General features: G+C 43.4%; 1 protein-coding gene across 1 annotated transcript in view; it reads left to right on the top strand.

Annotated features, from left to right (window-relative positions):
- Window positions 1–22,789, top strand: part of dnah10 (dynein axonemal heavy chain 10) — a 281,471-nt gene that overhangs the window by 56,224 nt on the left and 202,458 nt on the right. The window contains exons 13-16 of the mRNA XM_063073994.1: window positions 3,347–3,523; window positions 12,446–12,619; window positions 17,123–17,289; window positions 21,962–22,113. Of these exons, the coding sequence (XP_062930064.1) occupies window positions 3,347–3,523; window positions 12,446–12,619; window positions 17,123–17,289; window positions 21,962–22,113 (670 nt within the window). The remainder of the gene's footprint in view (window positions 1–3,346; window positions 3,524–12,445; window positions 12,620–17,122; window positions 17,290–21,961; window positions 22,114–22,789) is intronic.

Genomic DNA, 22,789 nt, shown 5'->3' with positions numbered 1-22,789 from the left:
TTTACTTGGGAGACAGAGTTTATGGAAGTGAATCTAAGCATCATCGATTTCATGGACCCTATACAGATTATAGAGGACACGGTGTTTGCTGTCCTGAGGCAAATTAGGGTGGATAATTCCCCAGGGCTTGACAAGGTGTTCCCTCAGACCCTGTGGGAGGGTAATGTAGAAATTATATGGGCCCAAGCAGAGATATATAAAACATTGTTAGCCATGGGTGAGGTGCCAGAGGATTGGAAGATAGTTAATGTTCCATGGTTTCAAAGGTACATCTAATGTCAGAGAAACGTATACAGTATGCATCCTGAAATGCTTTTTCTTTGCAACCATCCGCAAAAACAGAGGAGTGCCCCAAAGAATGAATGACAGTTAAATATTAGAAACCCAAAGTCCCCCCCAGCTCCCCTCCCTCCTGCGCGTAAGCGGCAGCAAACAACAATTCCCCCTCCCCCCACCAGCAAAAAAAAAGCAACAGCACCTGTCACCGAGCACTGAAGCATGAGCAAAGCAGCAACAGCAAAGGCACAGACTTGCAGTTACCCCAAAGACTTCGCGTTTCACCTGGTAATCGACATACCACAGGCTCTCTCTTTCCCTAATAAGGGAAAAAGAGAAGTCTCCATTTCACAGCGAGAGGGGAGACATAATAAACAACTCACTGGCTTACGATATTAAAAGTCCGTTACGTTGCTTTTTTCGAAATGAGGTAGTAAATTGGATTAGACATTGGCTTTGTGGGAGAAGACAGAAAGTTGTAATAGATGGTTGTCTCTCTGACTGGAGGCCTGTGACTAGTGGTGCACCGCAGGGATCAGTGCTGGGTTCATTGTTGTTGGTCATCTATATCAACAATCTGGGCGATAATGTGGTAAACTGGATCAGCTACTCTGGGATGACACCAAGATCGGAGGTGTAGTGTACAGCAAGGAAGGCTATCAAAGCTTGCAGCAGGATCTGGAGAGTGAGGTGTTCCAGTCTGGGAGCACCAATGAGGATAGGTTTTACACGGCGAACCTTAGGGCACAGAGGAATAAGGTAGAATAGAGGGAATACAGATCCCTAATTCCTTGAAAGTATCAGGTAGATAGGGTTGTAGAGAAAGCTTTTGGCACGTTGGCCTTCATAAATCAATATATTGAGTACAAAAGCTGGGATGTTATGTTGAAATTGCTTAAGATATTTGTGAGGCCTAATTTGGAGTATTATGTCAAGTTTTGGTCACCACTCATAGGAAAGATGAAGTATGTTTGAAAGAGAGCAGAGAAATTACTGGGATTTGAGGTCATGAGTTATAGGGAAAGCTTGAATAGGTTAGGACTTTATTCCCTAGAATGTAGGAGAATGAGGAGAGATTTGATAGAGGCATACAAAATTATGAGGGGTATAGATAGGGTAAATGCAAGCAGGCTTTTTCCACGGAGATTGAGTAGGACTACAACCAGAGGTCATGGGTTAAGGGTTAAAGGTGAAATATTTAAGGGGAACGTGAGGGAAATTTCTCTCAGAAGGTGCTGAAACATTTAAGAGAAGTTTGGATAGGTACATCAATGGGAGGGTATGGAGGGCTATGGTCCTGGTGCAGGTCAATGGAACTAGGCAGATTATGGTTCGTCACAGACTCGATGGGCCAAAGGGCCCATTTTTATGCAACAGTGTTCTGTGACTATGACTGTAACTCCCATGCGACCTAAATTTCCAACTAACCTGTCTACTGTGTTCTCTTTACAACTTGTTAACTTACCTGCTTTTGTATCATAAGCAAATTTGGCCACAGTGCACCCAGTTTCTTTGTCCAATTCATTAATGATCACGATTGATTCCCATAGCACATCATTAGTTGCAATGGCCCATTTGAAAATACATGTTGCCACCAAAGACGTGCACTTTTATTTTGTACTGTACCCTTATTGAATGCCTACCAGTAGTCCAATCTACCCTGTTACATCCACAAAGAGCTCATGTATTCCAGTGCTGGTTGCCATAGTAGGGGAGCAGTTAACGTGTTGATATTACATCTTGGGCGCCAAAGTTCAGAGTTCAATTCTGGTGTCCTCTGTACGTCCTCCCTGTGGAATGCATGGGCTTTCTCTGGGTCCTCTGGTTTTCTCCCACAGTCCAAAGGTGTACCGAGTAGGTTAATCGGTCATGGTAACTTGTACAGTCTTTAGTTTAGGTTTAAATCGGGGTTGTCGAGGGTTGCTGGGCTGTGTGGCTGGAAGGGCCTATCCGCGTTGTATCTCTAAATAATTAAGTGAAGCACTCTGGTTTCTTCAACTGTGTAAGTCTAGGGAAGACAATCTCTGGCACCGCACTGCCATACGTGTGAGATTGAGGTGCGAACCCCCTGTTTGTGTGGGTGCTGTGTCATTTGCTACCCTGTTACAAATTAATGCCACAAAATAACAGGCAGCACACTGCATACGATTAAAGGAATTATATTTCTGAATCTTAACTGAAGGGTTAGTAAAGAATAACAAAAAGAAAAGGGCCCATTTTAATTAGATAGTCAAATGTGCACAAATTGAAGCTCATCTTGAATTTCTCTGTCACTCACACGCTGGGCCCTCGGTCAATGTGAAAGCACACATCATCTTCCGAACGTCGCTCTCAATCCATCTCAAACAAGCGGGTCTCCCAGCGGATTGTATGCTACGACCGGTTCTCCCCAGCATCATCTCTCTTCACCTCCTCTCGAACAAAAGCCCAAGACCAACCTGATTGTCCCTCACCAAGAAAAACTTCTCGCTAATTGGATGGCACACATTCCACATCATCCCTTATCTTCAACAATAACCCAAACAGGCTGAAAACAGAACAAACAGCTCTTACAGAGCTGCTAAATGAAGTAACTACAGCATAACAGTCAAGGTGTGAACCAGGGCACTACATAAGTAACTTTTCCACTCCAGGGGTGGCCCCATTAACACCCCAGTAACAAGGTGTTTTGCCATTTGATTACCTGCTGACCCTACTGTTGATTCATGTACAAGAAACAAATCTCCTTCTACATAGCAGCATTCTGTCATCTCCATTTAAATAGCACCCTGCTTTTCTAATCCCCGGTATACTTCCGCCAAGTTTTGCTTTACCCTTTGCGGGCTCTTTGTGGTCTCCTCTCAAGCAGCAAATCTGTCTGCAATGCAGGTACAGTAGTTCCTTTCTAACTCATTTATGTGGTTTTGTAAAGAGCTGAGGTCTTGATATTGGTCCATGTTGTACCCTGCTGGTGATTGGTTGGCAGTTTGAAAATGACCCTGATTCTCAATTTTCTTCTTCTGTGGCCAAACCTCTGTCAATGCTAATATTCTCCTGATCAGTGTCTTTGATAGATGACTTGTTTTTACAGGTTGATATTATGAACAGCCTGTTCACCAATAATGCAAATAATCCTCCCGTGACCAAGAATCAACCTCCTGTTTCTGGAGCCATTCACTGGGAGCGTTCCCTCTTTCACCGAATTAAACACGTCATCATTCACTTTCAAAAAATGCCTGAGATGCTGGCAAGTGAACAGGGGAAAGCAGTAAGTACTTTGGACTTCAATCTTTGGATATTAATCATTAGGTGCATGAATCAGCAAAGGCAGATGTTTTCCTACTGGAAGGCAAATATGTTAAGATATTGGTGCTGCAAATTTATTTGAGTAAAATATTGTGACATAAATTTTAATAGTTTAGATATCTTAAACAAATGGCAAAGTGACACAGCAAAGGTTTGTTGATTAATAATCATATCACTGCTAATTATTTCAACGTTATTCTTACAATTACATATTTTCTCACAATATGGAGGCCAATTGACTTATAGAGTCATAGAAAGGTACAGCCCAGAAACAGGTCCTTCAGCTCATCTAATCTGTGCCAAATCATTTAAAACGTCTACTCCTATCAACCTCACTGGGACCCTAGACCTCTATATCCCTACCATCCATGTACCTATGGAAAGTTCTCTTAAACGGTGAAATTAAGCGTGCATGCACCACTTGCACTGACGTCTTATTCCACTGACCCAGCTTGCTCCTGCCCCACCGAACTCGTTTCTGCATACCTCGACACGGTTTTATCCCCCCTTGTTCAATCCCTTCCTACCTATGTTTGTGACATTTCTCACGGTCTTAAACTTTTCGATGATTTTAAGTTCCCTGGCCCCCACCGCTTTATTTTCACCATGGATGTCCAGTCCCTATATACTTCCATCACCCATCAGGAAGGTCTCAAAGCTCTCTGCTTCTTTTTGGATTCCAGACCTAATCAGTTCCCCTCTACCACCACTCTGCTCCGTCTAGCGGAATTAGTCCTTACTCTTAATAATTTCTCCTTTGGCTCCTCCCACTTCCTCCAAACTAAAGCTGTAGCCATGGGCACCCGCATGGGTCCTAGCTATGCCTGCCTTTTTGTTGGCTTTGTGGAACAATCTATGTTCCGTGCCTATTCTGGAATCTGTCCCCCACTTTTCCTTTGCTACATTGACGACTGCATTGGCACTGCTTCCTGCACGCATGCTGAGCTCGTTGACTTTATTAACTTTGCCTCCAACTTTCACCCTGCCCTCAAGTTTACCTGGTCCATTTCCAACACCTCCCTCCCCTTTCTAGATCTTTCTGTCTCTATCTCTGGAGACAGCTTATCCACTGATGTCTACTATAAGCCTACTGACTCTCACAGCTATCTGGACTATTCCTCTTCTCACCCTGTTTCTTGCAAAAATGCCATCCCCTTCTCGCAATTCCTCTGTCTCCGCCGCATCTGCTCTCAGGATGAGGCTTTTCATTCCAGGACGAGGGAGATGTCTCCTTTTTTAAAGAAAGGGGCTTCCCTTCCTCCACCATCAAATCTGCTCTCAAACGCATTTCCCCCATTTCACGCACATCTGCTCTCACTCCATCCTCCCGCTACCCCACTAGGAATAGGGTTCCCCTGGTCCTCACCTACCACCCCACCAGCCTCCAGGTCCAACATATTATTCTCCGTAACTTCCGCCACCTCCAATGGGATCCCACCACTAAGCACATCTTTCCCTCCCCCCCCCCGCTTTCCGCAGGGATCGCTCCCTATGCGACTCCCTTGTCCATTCGTCCCCCCCATCTCTCCCCACTGATCTCCCTCCTGGCACTTATCCTTGTAAGTGGAGCAAGTGCTACACATGCCCTTACACTTCCTCCCTTACCACCATTCAGGGCCCCAGACAGTCCTTCCACGTGAGGCGACACTTCACCTGTGAGTCGGCTGGGGTGATATACTGCGTTCGGTGCTCCCGATGTGGCCTTTTATATATTGGCGAGACCCGACGCAGACTGGGAGACCACTTTGCTGAACACCTACCCTCTGTACGCCAGAGAAAGCAGGATCTCCCAGTGGCCACACATTTTAATTCCACATCCCATTCCCATTCTGACATGTCTATCCACGGCCTCCTCCACTGTAAAGATGAAGCCACACCCAGGTTGGAGGAACAACACCTTATATTCCGTCTGGGTAGCCTCCAACCTGATGGCATGAACATCGACTTCTCTAACTTGCGCTAATGCCCCACCTCCCCCTCGTACCCCATCCGTTATTTATTTTTATACACACATTCTTTCTGTCACTCTCCTTTTTCTCCCTCTGTCCCTCTGACTATACCCCTTTCCCATCCTCTGGGTTCCCCCCCACTCCTTTGTCTTTCTCCCTGGACCTCCTGTCCCATGATCCTCTCATATCCCCTTTTGCCAATCACCTGTCCGGCTCTTGGCTCCATCCCTCCCCCTCCTGTCTTCTCCTATCATTTTGGATCTCCCCCTCCCCCTCCCACTTTCAAACCTCTTACTAACTCTTCCTTCAGTTAGTCCTGACGAAGGGTCTCGGCCTGAAACGTCGACTGTACTTCTTCCTAGAGATGCTGCCTGGCCTGCTGCGTTCACCAGCAACTTTGATCTGTGTTCCTTGAATTTCCAGCATCTGCAGAATTCCTGTTGTTAGCTTATTCCACTGTCTCACCACCCTCTGAGTGAAGAAGTTTTCCCTCATGTTTCCCTTAAACTTTCCACCTTTCACCCTTAACCCATGACCTCTAGTTGTAGTCCCACCCATCCTCAGTGAAAAAAAGCCTGTTTGATTTTACCCTATCTATACCCCTCATAATTTTGTATACCCCTAACAAATCTCCCCTTAATCTTTTATGTTCAAAGGAAAAAAGTCAAGCCATTAATTTACAGAGACACAGGTTCATGGAACAATTACTGTGCAGAAGGTGCTCATTTAACCCAGTGTGTCTCTGCCAACTCACTCCCTTCAACACCCTTTGAAAATTTCCTCTTGAAGGCTATGATGAAATCTGCCTCCGCTACACCTGAAGGCAGTCCATTCTGGATTCCAGGCACATACTGTGTTCAAATATTTTTCCTTATGGCACTTTTATTTCTCTTCCCTTTTTATACCCATGACATCTAATCGTCAAGCCACCCATCACTGGAACCGACCCACAATCCACCTTGTTCAAATCTATCACCGGGGTTCAATGGCACCTTTGAAACCATCACTGCTACCGTCAAGGCAGCAGGAGGATGGATATCCTAGTTTCTGCGTGTTTCTTTCAGTCACACCATTCTGACACGGAACTGTACTCAGCTAGCTGTGTGATTGCACCGGAGAGGGTGTTGAGAAGGTCCACCAGACCATAGTCTGAGATAAAGGACTTTGATTATAGAAACATAGAAACATAGAAAATAGGTGCAGGAGTAGGCCATTCGGCCCTTCGCGCCTGCACCGCCATTTATTATGATCATGGCTGATCATCCAACTCAGAACCCCGCCCCAGCCTTCCCTCCATACCACCTGATCCCCGTAGCCACAAGGGCCATATCTAACTCCCTCTTAAATATAGCCAATGAACTGGCCTCAACTGTTTCCTGTGGCAGAGAATTCCACAGATTCACCACTCTCTGTGTGAAGAAGTTTTTCCTAATCTCGGTCCTAAAAGGCTTTCCCTTTATCCTCAAACTGTGACCCCTTGTTCTGGACTTCCCCAACATCGGGAACAATCTTCCTGCATCTAGCCTGTCCAATCCCTTTAGGATTTTATACATTTCAATCAGATCCCCCCTCAATCTTCTAAATTCCAACGAGTACAAGCCCAGTTCATCCAGTCTTTCTTCATATGAAAGTCCTGCCATCCCAGGAATCAATCTGGTGAACCTTCTTTGTACTCCCTCTATGGCAAGGATGTCTTTCCTCAGATTAGGGGACCAAAACTGCACACAATACTCCAGGTGTGGTCTCACCAAGGCCTTGTACAACTGCAGTAGTACCTCCCTGCTCCTGTACTCGAATCCTCTCGCTATAAATGCCAGCATACCATTCGCCTTTTTCACCGCCTGCTGTACCTGCATGCCCACTTTCAATGACTGGTGTATAATGACACCCAGGTCTCGTTGCACCTCCCCTTTTCCTAATCGGCCACCATTCAGATAATAATCTGTTTTCCTATTTTTGCCACCAAAGTGGATAACTTCACATTTATCCACATTAAATTGCATCTGCCATGAATTTGCCCACTCACCCAACCTATCCAAGTCACCCTGCATCCTCTTAGCATCCTCCTCACAGCTAACACTGCCACCCAGCTTCGTGTCATCCGCAAACTTGGAGACGCTGCATTTAATTCCCTCATCCAAGTCATTAATATATATTGTAAACAACTGGGGTCCCAGCACTGAGCCTTGCGGTACCCCACTAGTCACCGCCTGCCATTCTGAAAAGGTCCCGTTTATTCCCACTCTTTGCTTCCTGTCTGCTAACCAATTCTCCATCCACACCAATACCTTACCCCCAATACCATGTGCTTTAAGTTTGCCCACTAATCTCCTGTGTGGGACCTTGTCAAAAACCTTTTGAAACTCCAAATATACCACATCCACTGTTTCTCCCATCCAAATATACCACATCCACTGGTTCTTTATGGAGAAGGATTGGATCAGCTAGGCTTGTTTTCCCTGGAGTAGCAGAGTTTGAAGAGTGATCCAATAAAGTGGTTGAGGTGGGTACAATTGCAGCATTTAAGAGTCATTTGGGAGGTACATGGTTTGAGTGGCTTAGTGGCTTATGGGCTGAACATGGTAATTGGGACTAGCAGCGATGGTGCTGTGGTTGGCATGGAGTAGTTGGGCCAAAGACCCTTTATGATTGAGGTGTATGAAGTTATAAAAGGTATAGCTGGATAGATTGGCTCTCTGCCCTTTGTCTATGAGTTGTCTATCCCAACGGAGGGAAGTGACCTGTCATTTCCTGCATCTACTGATCTGTATGCATTGTTTTGATTGACGAGTCATGGCTGGATTGTGGCACTGCCTGGTACTTTGGCTAATGGGCACTTTTCCTGTGTGTGACCACCTTAGAAAGGAATTACTTGAGTTAAATCTAATCCTGCTTTTGTTTAGAATGCTCATCTAACTTGTCAAAAGAGCTTTGACCAGCAGCCAATCCAGACAGCAGAAGTTTTCAGACGAGGGGACTTCAATCAGGACCACTGGCTGAGTACCAAAGGTAGCAGTAGATTGGTATAGCGATAAAGAGCTCTGACCAGTGACCAATCAGCATTTGTGATTGATTAGCAAGAGCAAATTAAAGGAAGGCAGGGGCAAAAGCAGCAACCGTTGTCTGTGGACAGAGGCAGAGTGGTGATCTTGAGGCTTCAATTCTTCGAGGCTTCTGCGAAGGCAGACTTCAGTCACAGACAGAGAAGAAAATAAAAGTTCAAGGTTAAGTCCCCCCCCCCCCCCCACGTTTATATCTGCGCAGCTAGGGTAGTAGAGATGCCAGGCAGATAGTTTTATGCTACTCTTGGGGGATGTGGGAAGGCAGGGAGACTGCCAGTGTCCCTGACACCTAAAACTGCGAGACTACATCTGGCTGCAGCTTCTAACAATCCGCAGACAAAGTTAGGAACTGAAAGGAATCATGTGTGACTAGTGTCCTGAGCTGCATATATTTCAATGCAAGAAGTATCGTAGGAAAGGCACACGCATTGTAGTGCTGAAGATGAGGTAGCTGGTTTGCAAACAGAGGGAATGTGTAGTGAGGAGAGGTTGTTGAAGGACAAAATTGCAGTGAATAGGATGAGTTACAACGTCAAAGGCGGACAAAATCGAAAAGGATGAATACAGGACTGAAGGTGTTTTATCTGAACGTGCACAGTATACAGAATAAGGTAGATGAACTTGTAGCACAGTTACAGATCGGCAGGGATGATGTTCTAGGCATCACTGAATCACGGCTGAAAGATTGTAGCTGGGAGCTTAATGTTCAAGGATAAGCTTTGTATCGAAAGAACACACAAGAAGGCATAGGGTGTGACGTTGCTCTGTTGGTAAAAATGTAATCAAATCATTAGAAAGAGATGACATAGGGTCGGAAGGTGCTGAATCTTTGTGGATAGAGCTAAGGAACTGTAAGGATAAAAAGACCCTGATGGGAGTTATATACAGACCTCCAAATGGTAGTAAGGATGTGGTCTACAAATTACAATGGGAGATAGAAAATACATGCCAAAAGGACAATGTAACAACAATCATGCGGGACTTCAATATGCAGGTAGATTGGGGAAATCAGGTTGGTACTTCATTATAGGAGGGGGATTTTCTAGAGTGCCTATGAGATGGCTTTTTAGAGCAGCTCGTGGTTGAGCCCATTAGGGTATCAGCTATTCTGGGTTGGTGTTGTGCAATGAAACAGAATTAATTAGAGAGTTTAAAGTAAAAGAACCCTTGGGGAAAGTGATCATAATATGATCGAATTCACCCTGAAATTTGAGGAGGAGAAGCTAAAGTCAGTTGTATCAGTACTACAGTGGAGTAAAGGGAATTACAGAGGCATGAGAGAGGAGCTGGCCAGAATTGATTTGGAAAAGAACACTGGCAGGGATGACAGCAGAGCAGCAATGGCTGGAATTTCTGGAATTAATTGAGGGGGCAGAGGATATATATACACCAAAGGGGAAGAATTATTCTAAAGAAAAGATGACACAACCGTAGCCAATAAGAGAAGTTAGTGCCAACATAAAAGCCAAAGAGAGGCTATATAATAGAGCAAAAATTAGTGGGAAGTTAGAGGATTGAGAAGTCTTCAAAAGCCAACAGAAGACAACTAAAAAGTCATGAAGAAGGTAAAGATGGAATATGAAAGTAAATTAGCCAATAATATTAAAGAGGATACTAAAAGTTTCTTCAGACACATAAAGTGTAAGAGCGAGGTGGGATTGGATATCGGACCGCTGGAAAATGATGCTGGAGAGGTAGTAATGGGGGTAGTAATGGGGGACAAGGAAATGGCAGATGAATTGAATAAGTATTTTGCATCAGTCTTTACTGTGGAAGACACTAGCAGTGTGGTGGAAATTCCAGGTGTCGGGGCATGAAATGTGTGAAGATACCACTATAGGGAGAAGGTTTTTGGGAGACTGAAAGGTCACCTAGATAAGTCACCTGGACCAGATGGTGTACACCCCAGCGATCTAAAAGAGGTAGCTGAAGAGATTGTGGAGGCACTAGTAATGATCTTTCAAAAATCACTGGATTCTGGAATGGTTCTGGAAGACTGAAAAATTGCAAATATCACTCTGCTGTTCAGGAAGGGAGAAAAGCAAAAGAAAGAAAACTATAGGCCAGTTAGTCTGATTGTCATCTATATCAATGATCTGGAAGATAATGTGGTTAACTGGATCAGCAAATTTGCAGATGACACCAAGGTTGGGGCTGTAGTAGACAGCAAGGAAGTCTGTCATGGTTTTCATTGGGATCTGGGCCAGATGGAAAAATGGGCTGAAAAATGGTGGATGAAAATTTAATGCAGACAAGTGTGAGGTGTTGCACTTTAGTGAGACCAGCCAGGATAGGTCTTACATAGTGAATGGTAGGGCACTGAGGGTGCAGTAGAACAAAGGTATCTGGAAATATAGATCCATAATTAATTGAAAGTGGCATCATAGGTAGATAGGGTCATAACAAAAGCTTTTGGCACATTGGCCTTTATAAATCAAAGATTTGAGTACTGGTGATGAGATCTTATGCTGAAGTTGTATAAGGCAATGGTGACGCCTAATATAGAGTATTGTGTGCAGTTTTGGTCACCTATCAACAGTTACGATGTAAGTAAGGTTGAAAGAGTACAATAAAAATTTACAAAGATATTGCCTGATCTGGAGGACCTGAGTTATAAGGAATGATTGAATGGATTAGGACGTTATTTCTTGGAACATAGAAGATTAAGAGGAAATTTGATAGAGATATACAAAATTATGAGGGATAAAGATAGGGTAAATGCATGCATGCTTTTTCCACTGAGTTTGGATGGGACTACAACCAGAGGTGATGAGTCAAGAGAAGTTTGGATAGGTACACTGATAGTAGAGGTATGGGGGACTATGGTCCCAATATAGGTCGATGTGAGTAGGCAGTTTAAATGGTTTGGCACAGCTCAGATGGGCTGATGGGCCTGTTTCTGTGTTGTACCTTCCTGTGAGTTTATGACTCTGTGAAAGACTGGAGAGGGTGAGCGTGCTTTCCCTGGAGCAGAGAGGGTAAAGAGAGAGCACACAGTTGGAGTATAAAAGACAATGCGTGCTATAGATAGGGTAGATGGCAGGAAACCTTTCCCCATATTAGAGGTAAATGAAAAGGGAGGACATAAAGTGAAGAGACTTGGAGTGGTGGTGAGGGGGGGGGGTCTTCTTCACCCAGAGAACAGTGAATAGCTGGCGTGCTGTTCTTGGGAGTGGTAGAAACTGAGTCACTGGCACCACTTAAATATCAAGGTGAGCACAAAAGTAGCTTGTGCAAAGGTCAACATGGACCAAATGATGAGTAATGGGTTAGTATAGTCATAGTCAGAGTCATAGTCATACTTTATTGATCCCGAGGGAAATTGGTTTTCGTTACAGTTGCACCATAAATAATTAAATAGTAATAAACCCATAAATAATTAAATAGTAATATGTAAATTATGCCAGGAAATAAGTCCAGGACCAGCCTATTGGCTCAGGGTGTCTGAACCTCCAAGGGAGGAGTTGTAAAGTTTGATGGCCACAGGCAGGAGTGACTTCCTATGACGCTTAGTGCTGCATCTTGGAGGAATGAGTCTCTGGCTGAATGCACTCCTGTGCCCACCCAGTACATTATGTAGTGGATGGGAGACATTGTCCAAGATGGCATGCAACTTGGACAGCATCCTCTTTTCAGACACCACCGTCAGAGAGTCCAGTTCCATCCCCACAACATCACTGGCCGTACGAATGAGTTTGTTGATTCTGGATGGGTTCTCACTGGTTGGCATAGATGAGTTGGGCCAAATAGCCTGTTTGAATTCTGTAGAATTCTATGACTTATTCCGTGCTTCTGTGACACTCCTGTAGTCTCCATTGTGTTTGTTGCAAGAAATATGAAGTAAATTCTAACAATAAATTATTTACTTTATAGACCAAAGCAAAATACCTGGAGGTGGCAAAGAGGATGAAAGCCTATGAAGATAAATTGTATGAACACTGGCAAAGTGAGATAAATACAAAGTTGCACATTCTATTGAAGCAAAGCCTGCTTGTCAGGATTAATACAGCAGAGATCAATTCAGCAAGTTTGGTTCACATCGATCCAGTAAGTTTGAAAAGTTGGTGGGTGTTCTTTTTATGATTAATATTAGAGCATTTCCATTTTAAAAGAAATATTCACTTCTAAGATATTAGTGTGACAACTAAGTTTTGCTGTGTAAGCACAATTTTTATTTCACTAGCACTGATTGGATTTTAATGAGGTCCTGACCAATTTGAAGAGTTTGTCCATTCTAAAATTGAGTTTGAGCAGTTAAATTAGTTCCTAAATGGGAATAAAACAGCCTGAAATAAAAATAGAAAGTATTGGCAAGATTCAGTGGGACAGGCTGCATCTGTGGAAACAAATAGTTTTTATGGTTGCCAGCTATTTTAATTTACTTTCTAATTCCCTCTTTGACCTTGTTCTCTGTGGTCACAATCACACAATGTGATATACAGTATCACACAATGACATTCAGTGTTAGAGCTATAGAATAATACAGCAGAGAAACAGTCCCAACTCATCCATGCTGATTGAGTGTCTATCAATGCAAATCCCATTTGGTCATATTAGGCCCAAATCCCTTACTTCTTTTCTGTTGAAATGATGGAGGAACACCACCTCATCTATAATGCAGCATTCAGTCATGAATACTGCACTTCAGGAAGTTTGTTCCTGCTTTCTGTTTGTATCAGGACTGGTCATTTGTTCTCACTGTTCTTCTCCACTCTTTTTCTTTCCCATTTCCCTCACTGGTGTACTCTGGTCTATTCAGCAAGTCCCAAGAGACCAGACTGTACAGTATCACCCAGATCAGACTGTACAGTATCACACAAACCACACTGTACAGTATCACCCAGACTGTACGGTATCACTCAGACTGACCAGTCTGTACCACATCACCCAGACTGTACAGTATCACCCAGACCAGACTGTACGGTATCACACAAACCACACTGTACAGTATCACCCAGACTGTACGGTATCACTCAGACAAAACTGTACAGTATTACACAGACCAGTCTATACCACATCACCCAGACTGTGCAGTATCAACCAGATGAGACTGTACAGTATTACACAAACCAGACAATACCACATCACCCAGACTGTATAGTGTCACCTGGACCAGACTGTACAGTATCACACAAACCAGATTGTATCACATCACCCGGACTGTACATTATCACCCAGACAAGACTGTACCATACCACCCAGATGAGACTGTACGGTATCATTCAGACGAGACTGTGCAGTATCACCCAGGTAAGACTGTACAGTGTCACCCAGACCAGACTGTACAGTATCACACAAACCAGATTGTATCACATCACCCAGACTGTACAGTATCACCCAGACAAGACTGTACCATACCACCCAGACGAGGCTGTGCGGTATCATCTAGATGAGACTGTGCAGTATCACCCAGGCGAGACTGTGCAGTATCACTCATACTGTACAGTGTCACCCAGACCAGACTGTACAGTATCACCTAGACTGTAGAGTATCACCCAGACCAGACTATATCAACCAGGCAACAGACAGTACAGTATCACCCGGACCACAGACTGTACAGTACCACACAGTCCAGACTATACCAGGTCACCCAGTGTGTACAGTATCATGCAGACTGTATGGTATCACCCAGACTACAGACAGTACAGTATCATCTAGACCAGACTATACAGTATCATTCTAACCAAATGGTACAGAACCACCTGGACTACAGACAGTACAGTATCATCCAGACCAGACTATACAGTATCATTCTAACCAAACTGTACAGTACCACCCAGACTACAGACAGTACAGTATCATCCAGACCAGACTGTACAATATCACACAAACCAGATTGTACCATGTCACCCAGACCATACAGTATCACACAGACGAGACCGTGCAGTATCACCCCAACGAGACTGTGCAGTATTACACTGACGAGACCATGCAGTATCACACAGACGAGACTGTGCAGTATCACACAGACCGGACTGTACCGGATCACTCAGTCTGTACGGTATCATGCAGATTGTACAGTATCACCCAGACTATAGACAGTACAGTATCACCCAGACCAGACTTACAGTATCACCCAGACTGTACAGTATCACTCAGAACACAGACTGTACAGTATCACCTGGACTGTACAGTATCAGCCAGATAAGACTGTACAGTATCAGTCTTCCATGGCTACAGGCATTGCCTTTGGCTTCTCCCATCTCCTCTACCATGTAAACTAACTCGTTTTCCTTTCCCTCAGTTCTTTTGAACCTTTGCTCCTGTTAACATTGACTGTTTCTCTTTCCATAGATTTAGCTTGACTGCACTTATCCTGCATTTCTAATTTTAGCTCAAATGGAATTCAGGTCAGCACAAAGCTGAGCACTGAACTGGCATTTCTCAGACAGAAGACAAACAGTCTTGTGGGAAATGTCCTTGGGTTAGAATTAATGCATTGGTTGTAGAGAGAAAAAGAGCATAAATGCTGGGGTCTGAAATCCAGGACAGCACTGATTTGTAACTTTCTTCAGCCCCTTCCATGCACACTTTCGTTTAGCACCAGGCAAAGCGAGGGACAGTGGATGCTGGAACAGGGTCTCAAGCTGAAGTGAATACCTCGAAGCTTCTTGACCCAGAGTTCCTCCTGCAATTTGATTTTTGCACCAAGTGAAGCTACCTGACTGTAGTTAATTATTGTGCATTGCCATTAATGTGGGATTGATTTTGCTCCTGGACGTCTGAGGCCTCCATTGGTCAGGGTCAGTCATGGAAGTTGCAGCCTAGATGTCTAGATATGCAAAGCCAGGGCAGTACAATATGGAGAGCAAGCTGTTGCCCATGTAGCAAGCTCCCCTTCTCCACCAGGTAATGAACCCAAAGGAACAGAAGAGACCGATACAGGTTGGCACCAGTCGTGTCGCAGAAGTTGCCAATCTATGCTGAACTCAATGTAGCACTGCCTTAGGGATACCTGCTCTGGATTTTTCCCTTGGGATTTACTCCTGATGTCTTCCCAATGAGTGGGTGTAGCCACAAGGCAGCAGAGGTTTGAGGTCAGAGTTTTCCTTCTCCTAGATGACGAGCCCTATCTGCCCAAAGCGACTGGCTTTGAGGTGCCAGTAACCTGCCTTTGCCCTTCTCCTGTCAGTAGAAATGTTTCCGTTGGGCTTAGCAGCTTAGCCACATGTACTGTAAGGCCAGGAACTGGACTTGGTTGTCAGAGGCTATTTGAAATGCACACCACTGGGAGCACTTAATAGGTAATGGTAGCTTATCCCTATTACCACCCTGACCATAACAACCTAAAGGAACCTTCATTGAGATATTTCCATGTGAATAGTTAAACTCCATAGGAGTATTGCTTTTAACTTTATGAAGGGATTTTCATAAAGGGTCATCTGTTGACAACTTTCAGGAGTTCTTCATCAGCAAAGAAGTCCACTTCATGGCTTTGGTCAATTACTCCGATTACTGATTACTAACTTGAAATTAGAGTTATTCAAATTTGTAGCAGAATTTAGAAATGTGTGGAAATTGTTTCAATTTAGCTAGACAATTGGTGCTGTTTCAATAATTTTGAGTGTTTGTTTCTGTTGAGGACATGTACCATCAATCTCCACACTACAAGCAAATCCATCCCGCTGGAAGGTCAAAACAGTTCCTGCCACAAAAGTAGGAATTTTGACGTATAGTTTTCTTCCAGACAGTTTTATCCTAGTAACCTACTTGCTTTTGAGGGTGAAACCTTATGACAGATTTACCCCAATGACCCTGTGATTAAAGTCTGAGGCCAAGAGTTTTCTCTGGATTGGCACAGGCTGAGGGGAAATCTGATAGAGGTTTATAAGATTATGTGAGGCATGGTAGAGTAGGCAAGTGGTGGGGTGGAGATACATCTCTACCAAAGGAAGTGTAAGACACTCCTTCCCTCTGCTAGCCTGCAGGTCATCCTTGGGCAAGGTGCAGCACCTGGGAGCAGGTGCTGGATGATCATATGAGCAGCCGATGTATATCACGAGTTTTGGTTACGAGTTCAGGCGATCTCTGAAGATGATTGATAATGACTGGGCTCACCAGTCTTGTAAAGACACTCTCCAGAAGGTGGCAATGGTAAACCACTTCTGTAGGAAAATTTGCCAAGAACCACCATGGTCATGGGACCATGATCGCCTATGTCATACAACACGTAATAATGGAGGAGAGAGACAATATCATTTCCCCAAGGCTAAAATGCTTAATACCGGACAGCATGCATTTATGGTGAGAAGGGATAGGTTCAAAGAGGTTGTGAGGGGAATATTTTTGTCTTACACAGAGTCTTGGATGTCTGGAATGCACTGCTTGGTATGGTGGTAATGGAAATACATTAGAAGCTTTTAAGAGACACTTAGATAGGCACATGAATATGAGGAAGATGGAAGGAAATGTAACATTGTAGGCAGAAGAGATTAGTTTTGGTACGGCACAACATTGTGAGGTGAAGGGCCTGTTCCTGTACTGTACTGTTCTATGGTCTAAGCTTTCCATCTGCTGATATCTCATCTGTAGATTTGTTTTTAAATGCAGAGTATGGCTGTTCAGGATGAATTGCTTGACATTAATTGTCAATATGAAGTGAATTTTGCCCCAGAACTGGAAGAAATTATCATGGAATCCAAGTACATGGAGCAGTTGGGATTTCAAATACCTCAGCTGGCCAGAAATGTGGCTCTCCAAGAACAAAAGTTCCTCAGGTATGATGAATAAGATAACTAAATGTACAAGTCAATAGTTAAATTAAATAATTTTCAAATCCTTACAGTTGCTGTCTTTGATCATTAGAACTGTTTGGTCAATACAAATCTCTAGATGCCCTCAGTGCCCTCCTTAATTGAAGGGGCAAAGCTCTCCTTCCTGTAGATACAGAAAGGTTTCACACACGTACATAGTTGCATGTTTGCATGTAGCATGGCTTTGTGCAGAGAAAGTCATGTCTTATGAACTTGACTAAGTTTTCTTGAGGAGCTGAGAAAGGTGTTTGAATGTAAAGCACTCAATGTTATCTTCATGGATTTTAGTAAAGCATTTGATGGTAAGCTGATTCAGAAGATGGAGATGCATGGTAAATTGCAACTTTGGATTCAGAACCAGTTTGCCCACAGCAGATAGAGTAGAGTAGACTGTTACTTTGGCTGGAGGTCTGTGATCAGTGATATTCTGCAAGGATCATAGATGGGATCTCTGTCGTTTATGATATATATCAATGATTTGGTGTGCAGGTGTAGATTAGCAAGGTTGCAGATAACACCAAGATTGGTGGAGTTGTGGACAATGTAAGGGACTATCAAAGAACATAGCAGGAAATAGATCAGTTACAGGTATGGACAGAGAAGTGACAGATGAAGTGTAATCTAGGCAAGTATGAGGTGCTGCACTTTCAGAGATCAAATGAAAGGAGAAGTATGTAGTTAATGGTATATCCTTATAATATTGAGATACAGAGGGATCTTGGGATTCAGGTCCAGATTTCACTGAAAGCGGCGACACAAGTAGATAAGATGGTAAAGAAAGTGTATGACATGCCTTCATTGGTAGGGATGTTGAGTAACGATTAAAAAGACTAAAGATTAAATTTATTTGTCACATGTACATTGATGCATACAGTTTGAGAAACTGTCTGCATCAAATCAAATCAGCAAGAATTGTGCCGGGCATCCCACAAGTTTTGCCATGCTTCAGGCACCAACATAGCATGCCCACAATTCACTAACCCTAACCCTATATCTTTGGAATGTGGGAGGAAAGTGGAGAGCCCAGAGGAAACCCACTTGGTCAGGGGGAGAACATACAAACTCCTTACAGACAGTGGTGGGAATTGAACCTGCAATCTTATAGCTCGCACTGTAATAGTGTTACGCTAATCACTGCATGAAGTCATGCTCCAGCTATGTAAAATGTAGTCAGACTGTGCATTTCCAGTTGCCCCGTTATAGGAAGGATGTGGAGAGAATGCAGAAGAGGTTTGCCAGTATGCTGTCTCAATTAGAAGGTACGAGCTATTAAGAAACTTTGGACAAAGTTGGGTTGTTTTCTCTAGAGAGTGGATATCGCAACACTAGAAAATGACACTGGAGTGGTGGTAATGGGGGACAAAGATATGGCAGACAAACGTAATAAGTATTTTGCATCAGCCTTCACTGTGGATGACATGTTGTCAGGAATTCAAGAGTGTCATGGAGCAGAAATGAGTGTAGTTGCTATTACTAAGAAGGAAACTGAAAGGTCTGTAGGTAGATAAGTCACCTGGATCAGAAAGACTATGCCACAGGGTTCTGATAGAGGTAGCTGAAGGGACTGTGGAGGCATTAGTAATGATCTTGCAAGAATTACTATATTCTGGAATGGTTCCAGAGGACTGGAAAATTGTAAATGTCACTCCATTCTTACAGAAAGGAGGGAGGCAGAAGAAAGGAAATTATAGGCCAGTTAGCCTGACTTCAGTAGTTGGAAAGATGTTGGAGCCTGTTACTAAGGGTGAGGTTTCACGCTACTTGGAGGCACATGACAAAACAGAAGAAAAGTCAGCATGGTAATCTTGCCTGACAAATTTGTTGGAATTCTGAGGAAATATCAGGCAGGACAGACAAAGGATATTCAGTGGATGTTGTTTACTTGGATTTTCAGAAGGCCTTTGATAAGGTGGCGCACATGAGGATGCTTAACAAGATAAGTGCCATGGTTTTCCAGGAAAGATACTAGTATGGATAGCAGATTGGCTGACTGGCAGGAGACAAAGAGTGGGAATAAAGGGGGCCTTTTCTAGTTGGCTGCTGGTGACTTGTAATTTTTCCACAGGGGTCTGTGTTGGGACTGATTTTTTTAATGTTATATGTCAAGGATTTGGATGACTGAGTTGATGGCTTTTTGGTCGTTTGCGGATGATATGGAGATACATGGAGGAGCAGGTACAGCTGAGGAAGCAGGGAGTCTGCAGAAGGTCTTAGACAGATTAGGAGAATGGCAAAGAAGTGGCAGATGGAATATAGTGTAGGGAAGTGTATGGTCATGTGCTTGTATTGTGAGCAGTTCTGAGCCCCATATCAAAGAAAAGGTGAGTTGGCATTCTGAGGATCCAGAGAAGGTTCGTGAGAATAATTCTAGGAATGAAAGGGTTAATGGATGAGGAGCGTTTGATGGCTCTGGTCCTGTACTCACTGTAGTTTAGAAGAATGAGGGGTATGTCATTGAAACCTATCGAATATTAAAAGACCTAGAGAGGGGTGGATATAGAGAGGATGTTTCCTATAGTGGGTGAGTCTAGGACCAGAGGGTACAGCCTCAGAATAGACGGACGTCCATTTAGAACAGAGATGAGGAAGAGTTTCTTTAGCTAGAATCTGCAGAATTCATTACCATAGATGGCTGTGGAGGCCATGTCATTGGGTATATTTAAAGCAGAGGTTGATACATTAGAATCATAGAAAAGCACAGCACAGGAACAGGTCGTCTGGCCCATCTAATCTGTGCTGAACCATTTAAACAGCCTAATCCCATCAACCTGCACTGGGACCATTGCCCTCATTTATCCCTATCATCCATGTACCTATTGAAACTTCTCTTAAACATCGAAATCGAGCTCGCATGCACCACTTGCACTGGCAGCTTGCTTCACACTCTCACCACCCTCTGAATGAAGAAGTTTCCCCTCATTTTCACCTTTCACCCTTAACCCATGACTTCTAGTTGTAATACTACCCAACCTCAGTGGAAAAAGCCCGCTTGCATTTACACTATCTATACCCCTCATAATTTTGTATACCTCTATCAAATCTCCCCTCAGTCTTCTACGATCCAAAGAATAAAGTCAATCTCTATTCAATCTTTCCCTATAACCCAGGTCCTCCAGTCCCGGAAAACTCTTTGTAAAATGTTCTTGGTTATTCAGAGTATCAAAGGTTATGGGGCGAAGGGAGGAGAATGTTGTTGAGAGAGATAATAAATCAGCCATGCTGTGTACATACATCTACTAATGCTTCTGGACACATCTTCAGTGATGTTCCTGGAATCATCGGATGTTTTGGGTCATGAAAGAATGGTGGAGCAGACTTGATGGGTTGAATGGCCTAATTCTGCTCCTGTGTCTTATGGTCATATGATAAGAGGCATAGATAGAGTGGACAACCGGAGACCTTTTCTGACGGCAGAAATGACAAATACAAGGGGGTAAAATTTAAAGGTGATTGGAGGGAAGTATGGGGGGAGGTCAGAGGTAGGTGAGATGGGATGGTGGTGGAGACTGATTACATTAGGGACATTTAAGCCACTTTTAGATAGGCACATAGATGATAGAAAAATGGAGGATTATGTAGGAGGAAAGGATTATGATTGATGTTAGAGTTATAACATCATGGGCTAAAGAACATTACAGCATAGTACAGACTCTATGTTCAATGTTTTATTGAAACATTCATTTCACATTAAATATTTATCATTCTTTCTATTTCTTGATTACTAAACTTTGCAGTTACTCTGATTTTTCCAAATGTTTTCACGTTCGCTTTCTTTCTCCATAAATGTCTTTAACTATCAGCAGCATTGCATTCAAGATATTGCAGTACTGGCAAGTCTGTTCTGGTTTTTATGGTATATTTTCCCCAAACTCCATATTATTACCATACTCCCTTCATCATACTTGTTGACAACATCCCTGTAATAACGTAAAAAACAACAGACACAAAATGCTGGAGGAACTCAGCAGAACCGGCAGCATCCATGGAAATGAGTAAACAGTAGACATTTCGGGCAGAGACTGGAAAGGAAGGGGGCTAGCTGGAAGGTGATAGGGGAAGTCGGGTGGGTGGGAAAGCTAATTGGCTGGAGAAGAAGGAATCTGATAGGGAAGGAGAGTGGACAGTAGGAGAAAGTGAAGTAATAATGGTTTTATTTATAATAGATCAGGCATAATCAGGAAAGAGATGCAGAGTTAAACTTTCACAGAACCTCACATTGTTTGAGGACTAAATATTAGCAAAGACACTGTGAAGAACTATACAGAACAGTAAAGTACAGTTACAGGCCCTTCTGTGCCTGATGTCTTTGCCAATATCATGATGTCAAATTCAACTGAATTTCTTCTGTCTGTATATGGTATTCATTCCTCCATTCCCTGTATATTCATGTATATATCTTGTATTTCTTTGAAATAGTTCTTTAGGATCTGCAGACTAAGAGAGCAGATGGGGACACTATTGAATGAAAGATTTAATTTGTGATAGTACAGCTCTTCCTGAATCTAGATCCGTAAGCTTGAGTGTTTCCTGTTGAGCATGAAACCAAACTACAAATCATGTTGCTGTCACCTGACTCAGGAGTCTTGTCCTTCTCTCCCGTGTTACTGGAATGCTCACTTGTTACGTTGGTGTCCAGGTACGTCACTGGATTGTGGAACATGCTGAATCGCTACCAAAAACTGATGGATTCGTTAAACGCAGCAGAGACTAATCTTTTGATAGATCATATCCTGGAGCTCCAGCGAGTTATTCGCTCAGGTTATAGAAGATTGAACTGGAACTCATTGGGTAATAACAGATATTTTTATAGTTTGTATCAATAATTACAGTTGTCATAAAACTGATAAACTGCATACCTTTCAAAATGCTTTCCAGTGCGAAACTATGACTGAAATTATCCCTGCAGCTCTTTTATTTTCCACACGGTGAGTGGTGGGTATATGAAGTGAGCTGCCAGAGGCAGGTACAGTTAGCACATTTAAAAGACATTTAGACAGATGCATAGATAGGGAATGTTTGGAGGGATATGGACTAATTGCAGGCACGTGGAGATTTTAAAAAAATTTAGCGATACGACATATAGCAGGTGCTTCTGGTCCCTTGAGCCACACCATCCCAGCAAACCCTATTAACTCTAGCCTAATCACAGGACAATTTACAATGACCAATTAACCTACCCAGTACATCTTTGGATGGTGGGAGAAAACCAAAGCACCCAGAAGAATCCACCCATACAGAGACTCCTTACAAGATGGCACCAGAATTGAGCTCTGAACTCCGGAAAGCACCTAGCTGTAATAGCTTCGCACTGACCTCTATGCTACCATGGCACCATGGTTAGCTCAGGTAGGTAGCTTAGTCAGCATTGCAGAGTTGGGCTGAAGGGTCTGTTTCATTGCTGTGTGACTCTTGACTCCTGTTGTTTGGACACCACTGTTGCTGATTTTGTTCGAATCCACTAGAT

The sequence above is a fragment of the Mobula hypostoma genome, chromosome 21, assembly GCF_963921235.1.
Source record: "Mobula hypostoma chromosome 21, sMobHyp1.1, whole genome shotgun sequence".
NCBI lineage: Eukaryota > Metazoa > Chordata > Chondrichthyes > Myliobatiformes > Myliobatidae > Mobula > Mobula hypostoma.
Note: the sequence above shows the minus strand (reverse complement) of the source record. Positions and strands in the feature narration are given on the sequence as shown.